The sequence below is a fragment of the Heteronotia binoei genome, chromosome 2, assembly GCF_032191835.1.
Source record: "Heteronotia binoei isolate CCM8104 ecotype False Entrance Well chromosome 2, APGP_CSIRO_Hbin_v1, whole genome shotgun sequence".
In the NCBI taxonomy this organism is placed as follows: domain Eukaryota; kingdom Metazoa; phylum Chordata; class Lepidosauria; order Squamata; family Gekkonidae; genus Heteronotia; species Heteronotia binoei.
The window spans coordinates 102,980,468-102,989,279 of record NC_083224.1 but is presented as its reverse complement, the minus strand read 5'-3'; the positions used below and the strand labels follow the sequence as shown (position 1 = coordinate 102,989,279).

The 8,812-nt window shown below is 41.4% G+C and overlaps 1 protein-coding gene across 1 annotated transcript in view; it reads left to right on the top strand.

Moving 5' to 3' along the window:
* Nucleotides 1-6,871: 6,871 nt before the first annotated feature.
* Nucleotides 6,872-8,812, top strand: part of LOC132566597 (cytochrome P450 4A4-like) — a 44,710-nt gene continuing 42,769 nt past the window's right edge. Inside the window, exon 1 of the mRNA XM_060231781.1 lies at nucleotides 6,872-7,182. Coding sequence (XP_060087764.1) covers nucleotides 6,997-7,182 — 186 coding nt within the window. The 5' untranslated portion in view covers nucleotides 6,872-6,996. The remainder of the gene's footprint in view (nucleotides 7,183-8,812) is intronic.

Sequence of the window (8,812 nt, the reverse complement as noted above, 5' to 3'; positions counted from 1 at the left end):
CTCAATGTGGCAGTTTCCATTCATGACTTAAAGAACCATCCCTTCAGTTAAATAGTGTGGCCAGTTATCAGCTGGTCTCTAATCGGCCCTTTCTGGGCACAATAACTGAGAGAGCAGTAGCACACCAACTCTAGGTCTTCTAGGATATCTCATCTGGCTCTGGACACTTTTCAGTCTGGCTTCAGGCCAGGATATGGAAAAGAGATGGCTCTGCTAGCTTTAGTTGTTGACCTCTGTTAGAATGTAGACAAAGGCCTTATTGCTCTTATTGGAATTATATGCACCCTTGGATACAGCTGAGCAGATTGTCATCTTTGAGGTGCCAGGAGGCAGAAGTAGATATAAGGGGAATTAGTGCTGAACTAGTTCAAATCATTTCTTACAGATCAGACCGGAAGGGTTGCTATCAGAAATCAGTGCAGGGCCTATCCTGTGGGGTTTCACAGGGTGCAATGCTTTTCAATCTCTATGTAAAGCCCTGAGGACACCGTTGGTCAGATCTTGCAAACTAAAGGTTTTGGCTTCCTTTATTAAATCAATCAATCCATTAATTAATTAATTAATTAATTAATTATCTCATATCTTCCTCTTTTTCTGCTGCCTTCAACATTTCCTAGCATTATTGTTTTTTTTCCAGTGAATCTTGTTTTCTCATAATGTGACAAGAGTATGATGGCCCCAGTTTAGTTATTTTAGCTTCCAAGAAGAGTTCAGGGTTCATTTGATCTAGAATTCACTTATTTGTATTTTGGGCAGATTTACCCACTCTTAGATGACTGGCTTTTTGTGGTACATTTTGTGGCCTTCCTATATCACCAGGTATCCATGGCACGGTCCACCCCGAGTGCCCTCCCAGCCCAGTCTACCAGTTTCATAGATGCTGTCCTGGACTTTGGACAGTGGAGGGCTTTCCTACCAGATGATAGGGTCCAAGTTATACATGTGTTAGCTAAACAGTTTCAAAGGCTATGGTGTCAGTCTGCCTTTGTAATACAAAGACTGTTGGGGCTCAAGGATTTAGCCACAGCAGTAGCCCCTTTTACCAGGCTACATATGCCTGCAAAACTAGTTCCTTTGACAGCTTGACCCCACCAAAATGGAAGCACTTTTCAGTGCCCTGAGCAACAATTAGTGCCCTGAGCAGTAGTCACATCCCTTGACTGGTGGGCTTTAAATTCAAACTTGCTTCTGGGGTGGCCTTTTGGCATATGACCTCATGACATTCAGCTCACTACTGATGCTTTACTCTTATGGTGGGGTGCCTATTGTTTCTCATTTTCCATGTGGGAGATCCCTAGGAACACACTCTACACATGAATCTGTTGGGATTATGGGTGGTGAGACAAATCATGGTTTCCTTTGAGGCCCTTGTTCAAGAAACAACTGTACAAACAACCTCTGATAATGCCACAGTAATGTGTTTGTAAATAGACAAGGGGGCACCTGCTCTCTCCCTCTCTGCCTAGAGACTTCTCACATATAGGAGTGGACTATTCCTAGAGGAATACGTGCTAAATACATGCCATCCAAATTGCAGGGCAAACTAACATCACTATGATGCCCTCAGCCAACCATGAATGGACCCTGGCAGAGGAGTATCTTCAATCTATCTTCCAACTCTGGGGGTGCCCAAGTGTATGCTTCTTTGCCACTCAGCTCAGTGCCAAATGTGGTCAGTTTTGTTTGCAAGCTGCATTGGACCCCCACTCTATGTGGGATGCATTCCAATTTACTTGACATGGTTCCCTATTCTATGCCTTCCCTCCCATTCACATTCTATCCAGAGTGGTAGCTAAGCTCAGATTGGACAAGACTGCCTGCATACTAGTAGCTGCATTCCGGTCATGTCAGATGAAAGCTGCTGGGGGGTACATAGATAGGTCAGACCGTCGCAGCTCACCACCTATCTTCCCTTGTTTAAAATAGAGAGAGAGCCATGGTCATTTCACATACTAAGTCCTCTCTTATTCACAGAGACATGAGCAGACAGGGTAGTCCAGTCCCCTTTAATAATCACCCCTCACTCAGACACTGCAAAGAGCTACTGGGAATGGAGATTCTCAAATCCTGTTTCATTCACATTCTGCCACCATTTATGCATCTATCTATCTATCTATCTATCTATCTATCTATCTATCTATCTATCTATCTATCTATCTATCTATCTATCATCTGTGGTGAGCTGTGACGGTTCACTATCTCTGGGCCAAAAGAAGCCCACCTAAAATCTACTAGGGACAGGGCCTTCTCTGTTATGGCCCCTACATGGTGGAATAAGCTGCCAGAGGTGGTGAGGGCCCTGCAGGACCTTGTTCGGTTCCGCAGGGCCTATAAGACAACCCTCTTCCGGCTAGCTTACACCTAACTGATATGAGAAACTAAATGTAGCTTTACCAGACTCCTGTTATACATACTGTTGTAATGTTTAATGTTTTTAAGGTTTTAAATGTTTTAAATGCTTATATATTTAAATGCTAGTTTAATTTTATGTTTGACTATCTGTTGTGAGCCGCCCTGAGCCACTTCGTGGGAAGGGCGGGATATAAATCATAAAATAAATAAATAATATGTAATTCTGTTGTCCGATGTTCCCTGAGTACTCTACTCATCTAATACTCCATCAGGAAGACTCCCACTGTTCTGGCTTTCCACAAACTATGCAAAACTGAATTGTTCAAGAGAGCTTTTCTGCACAGGTAATAGGGTTGCACTGTATAAAATGGTTCACAAAGTTATTTGGATAAATTATTAAGGACTGTGGCCTATACTACTGTGTATAGGTTACTGTAAGCAGGATACTACTATGTAATTTTGCACAGCTTAATGTGTCACGTTAATATTTATGCTATGCTCTAGTTATGTCTTAGATTTCTGGTTGTTTCCAGACTTCAACAATCCTAATTCCATTGCATTGTTTATTGAATATCCCTTTTTTATTGTAGTGACTTACTCTGTGTAACCCACCTTGAGTCCCTGTGAAAAAGGTGGCCTATGAATAATGTAAATAAATAGATAAATAAATGATATTTAAAAACAGAGAATGAATGAATAAATAAATAATATTTAAAAACAAAACAGGGTTAAGTGGTCTTTAATACATCTGCTTCCCCTTATTCTAGCCTTGTTCAGCATTAGATCGTTTTACTCAACAGCCACTTCTTTTCCTCTCTTGTCTTCCTATCCTGTTAGGGAGCCTAGGAAGTGCAGTTTACTTGTGAGGGAAAAGCCTTGGCACAGCCCACTCACTCCTGTTTCTGCCTTGTGCATGTCCACTGCTATGGTTTTGGTTTGAAATTGCCAATTCATACAATTTCTCAGGTAGCCAAGGTAAACTGAACTTCCTGTACTTTGTAGCCCTAGTCTCTCCTCCTGGTACAACCCTGATCCAATCTAAATGCCCCCATAGAAGAAGATGGAATCCTTTATACAGCATGCTCCTTAGTGATAGCTGTTTTAGCTTCCCTCTGATGATGATCTGAGAAATACTGCACTTTTTAACACACTTACAAATATACTTTAGCACTTGTTTGCAACCGGATTTTTCCAGTTTTGCACTGGAAAATCTAGTTGCAAAGTATTATTATTGTTGTTATTATTAATGATGTGTGCAAAAATCAGATATCCTTTCTATCTTATGTCATATGCCTATTCTTTCATTTTCCCACAGCAGTAGCTATAACCAGTTAGTGTAGGAAAAGGTGATCTCTCAGTTACAAGAAAATTATTTTTTCATCCCTTCCTCTGGACTGCTACTGCTTTCATAGGTGTCTCCTTCATTAAGAAAAAAGGAGCACAGTAGCATATACTAAGGCAAAAACTCAGGTTGGTTACTCAAACAACCTACATACATATGTATGTTTGATTATAGAAGTGTTACCCTTATGCATGCCCAGGGCATATGAACAGCTATGCCCAGGGCAATTATTTATTGGGACCTTTTTCCAGGTGTATATTGGGGTCCAAGATTTAGAGATAATACCTCATAGGATTATGTAGACTCTCAGAAATGACCAGAAATAGGTTCAAAGTTGAAAGTTTATTAAGAAAACCAATCGAATAGCGTAGGGAATTAGCAAATTGAACAAAAAGTTGGAAAATATGCTCACATATGTGCACTAAACATATAAACCCTATGTAATGTAATCCCTAAGCAAATGCTACTCAGCTAAAAAGAAAAGAAGAGGGGGGGAGTAAACATATGACCCTGTCCAGCAAGTAAAGTCCAGTAATGTTCATTGGAGGAAAGGTGAAAGTATTGTTGGAGAGAGCAAAGTGAGAAATCATCTTAAGGGGTCCTGCACTAGATGGCAAGGCTGAAGAAGACTAATACAAACATTTTCACTACATGTTCCTAGGTGTTGGAGTCAGTTGTTGGAGTCCAGTATCAAGATAGGACCCAGTGGCTAGAACAAAGTGCTGGGGTTTCTGACCTATCTTTATACCCAAAAGGTGTTGACAGATGAGTGAATAGGATGTTCCTCAAAAAATGTTGGATTGGAGCTGAAAGTTTCAAATATTATTGGTAGATGGGGTTTATAACAGGTGAGTGGAAAATTAGGTTCACAAGGAAGGGAAATTCAGGATGCTGATGTCTCTTAGATGAAATTTATAGCCCAAATAGAATAACAAACAGAGCTATATTTTTACCATTTGTCAGAACCAAACTCCAAAGAAAAACACAGGAAGGTTACTCAGCTGAAAGGATGATGTGCTTACATGTCACAATTAAATCTTTGGCAAATTCTGTTGTGTTGTTCATGCAATGCAAAAATCAATTAACTAGGACACTGCTATTACTTTACTTTTCCAAGCAACTTGCCAATTGATGTCGTTCCTTTGGTTTGAAATGGAAGAAATGCTTCAATGCACTGAGTTCCCCTTTGTTTCCCAGATCATATGGCTGCATTTTTTTTTAATATTCCAAAACTCAAGTGGGTTTTATTTAAGAAATAATACATTGCCCTTCTCAGTGGATCTATAGAGGTGTCACAGTTAAATTCAGAGGTCCTAGTTCTGTGTCTTATCCCTATGCTACAAGTTCAAATATGGAAGTTTCCTTCAGTGGAATACCAAGGGCAGGGCCAGAAGTGCTTTCTGCAGTTTGAGGAAGGCTCATAAAGATGGACCCTTGAAGCTGCATCCAGTCACTTCTCTTTTATTTTTAAAATGCAGTTCTGGCTGCAACCACTAGGGGCATAGGGAAATCTGAGCACAACAAAAAGCACTCTAGAACTGGCTAAACTTCCCTTTCGTCAAGACTGAAACAAATTTGCTTAATAGATCATGCTAAGCCCAACAACCAAGCCAGCATGTTGATAGCTGCTACAGTAATTGCCACCCTGCAGGTCATTTTCTCCAGTAATTTATCCTATCTCCCGTTCCTTGTACTCAACTTAGCCAGATCCTGCAAAGCAATAGTTACAGTGCTGTAGCAAGATAAAATAACCTGTCCTCTCTTAATTTCGCTCTCTCTTTTCCACACTTTTTCTCCCTTCATCTAATTTTTCTGTCTCTTCCTCCCCGCCCCCGCCCTTATTTTTACTTCTTGGTCTCAAGACCTTTTCATCCCTGTCCTGCTTGGTGACAGAATGTATTTAAGAGTAACATAGTAGCAAACTTTCATTAACTGTTATGAACAGAATGCTCTGGGTTTCCTGGGTACTGTACATTGCGCTACTTCTGTTGGGTTCCCCCCCCCACCCCCGCTTGGACTGTGATTTTGTGCTTGACATTGGCTGGCATTGCCATGATGTCACTGGGCTTGATGGGCACTGTATATTGCATTGGTTCTGCTGGGCTTTTCATTCCCTCTTCTTCGACTGTGATTCTGTGCATGACATCAGTCCTGTTGAGGTGACATTGCTACAATGGCAGTGGATTCTGCTAGGCATTCTGTGATTGCACTGGTACTGCTGGGTTCTGTGGGCATTGCACTGCTTCTGCTGGGCTTGCAAACATGCCCCCCCTTCAATTTCTACTGCAGAGATTCTCTGGTTTGAGTTAAGTCCTTTAGAAACAATGGAGGATGAGGGCTGTCTAGTGGATGGGCCAGCCATGGGCTTACTCTCACACAAGCGTGCTTAGCATCAGGACCACAGATGACCTCTGAGTGACTACTTCCACTGTGTTTGATGCAGGGAAGGAGGGGGAAATAGGCAGGCTTGCAAGCTTTTCTCCTTCACCACAGAAGTTGCCTGGAGACTTAGAGGAGGGAAAGAGAGTACAAGAGCTAAGGGAGCCACTATAAGATTGGATAGAATTAAAGAGGACAGTGCAGGGCTCCCCCTTAGTTTCATAGCTTTTTTAGGAGCTGCATTTACTAACCTTGGTGTCAAGACAAAGAGAGATGCATAAAGGTGCAAATGATGGTCAGTGATTTATATGGTGCATGTTTATTTCCTTTACCCACTGGTGCCAAAAAATAATACCCTAACCTTTCCCTGTGCTGGTCTTATGGGGACTGCTTTTTTTTGTTTGTTTTTTTAAAAAACTCTCCATTTAGCAGGTCATTTTGTAAAATGCATATATATGAATTTTATCTTTCTATGCAAAGGAAGTATTAAAAGTTTTAATAAAGACATCTGTGTAATATTTGTTCATGTCTTGTGGCTCTCAAACATCTATTGTTTACTCTGTGTGGCTCTTATGTTATACAAGTTTGACCACCCATGTACTAGTGTTTTCCCTTCACCCAAATATTGGTGTCAGCTAGCAGTGACACCAATGTTGGATGCAAAAGAACTGAAATATCTGCAAATGTTGAAATGCAGGGTATTTTCTTTTGCTCTGCAAAGATTAACTAGTGGTGACCTTTTTCTTTTTTGTTCTCTTTGTCTTGTATAATGATTCTTCTGGGTGACTAAGCAAGTAGCTGAAAACTTCCCAGCACAGAACACTGACTGAGAAGGAGGGGTGAAAGGCATGTTGATTGCTGTTCCTATACACAGAAAAAAGCCAATGTAAAAGCAGCTAGAAAAGCAAAGAGCTTGCTGTAGCATGGCTTTCATGCTGGAGAGAATAATGACCACCTCACCCCATATTCCACACTTACTTATTGGGTTCATCTTCATCTTTGTGTTACTGAAAGCTATTCAGTTATATTGGAGGAGAAGGGAGCTGCTGAACACCTTCAAGATGTTTCCTGGTCCTCCCAGCCACTGGTTTTATGGCCACAACAAGGAGGTAAGAAAAGTGGCTTTGGGACAGAGAAAAGAAGGAAGTTTAAACGCAAAGTAAGATAGGAAGACTTCTGCTGTGTATATTGTCTCATTAAAATTTCCTCACTATATACTGATTATGGTTATGAACTGAATTTGTACCTATTCATTGAGTCTGTGCTACCTTCTTGAATGGTAGATGAATCTTTCACATTTATCAATTGTATGCTGAATTCTAAAAATCTGTTAAATTTAGAACTTGGGAATTGCAACGAAAATAAACATGATTTTGGTGACTCTATGCTAAAACATCCTTCCTGGGTTATGGGGAAAGCATCTTTTATTTCAATGAGAGAATCTATAGTGATGTCAGAATCTATGGAAGTAGTCAACCAATTTGAGCAGATCACTGCCATTACCAAAATTAACATTACCAAATTGTTGTGTGTTAATTTAACACACAACAAAACTACCTTCACAAAATGCTGACAAATAGATCTTTTCACTTGTTTAGCAACTCATTTAAACTGGGCTGCAACTATTGCAAAGCAGCTAAGTGTGCTGAATTTACATGAAAGAGCTCTGTAGCTCTTTTGGGTATTGTGTTGGCATACTTAGTATGCTTAGCTGGTTGTAACCCAATGTAAATGAGATGTGAAGTCTGTGTGAAGTCCCACAGGGATGTTTTTTGCTATGCCAGATATGGCAGTCCCATCCACTTCCCACTATCAGAGGCTGGATTTCCTCTTTGTTTTGTTGGTTAATGAATCTATCTTAACCCAGCTTTGACAGCTCTGTAATGACAGCTGGTGATCTAGCCGGCATGCTAGGTCACAGTGACCTTATCAACAGGCTGGTTTGAGCCGGCTGAAGACAAGAGAAGGAACCTGCTGAGTCAGCATGACAATGCACTGCCAGGATTGGCTGACTGGACTATAAATGAACTGTGTCTGCAATGCACAGGTCTCTTTTTGAGGGTTGACTTGCTGGCGAAGCATTTTGTTCCTGTGATCAATATATTGGACTGCACTAGTGAGCACGTATTGTATATTCTGTAAATACACTACTTTGGCACTAGCTGCAGGTGTCTGGCTGATTTCTTTCCTGGAGCTCTGTGTCGGGCTCATCACAAAGCTCACTCTGTTTTTCTTTCCCTTCTGTGACTGAACTGCCCTAATTATCTGTTTTCTTTTTTCCTGATGAATTCTGGCTGTCCCACCTGTCACAGTATAATATTTTGACTGTTTGCTCAGCCCAGGAACCTGAGGAAAGGAATGGGAGTCCCCTTTAACTTGTAAAACCTATATGGCACTTGAGAAATTTTTATATTCCAAATTAACAAAATATTTTATTCAACATTGAGGGGAAAGGTCTGGTGAAATTGGGGTAAAATTTCTGGGATAACAATATAAATAACTCTGAAGTAAAATCAGCCTGGGCTTCAAAGAGTTAGAAGGTGCACCGGCTGCATTGAAGCCAGCAGGGTCCAGCTTTGGCACAGCGTGGCTCGACATGCCTCTGAGGAGGAGGGGGACGATGGAGCATGGCTGCATTGCAGCTCTGGGCAGGGGGGCAGCAGGGGGCCGAGCCTCGTGCATGGGGGGGCGAGGGAGCGCGGCAAACAGTAAGCCTGAGTGCCTGCTCTGGCACGCGTG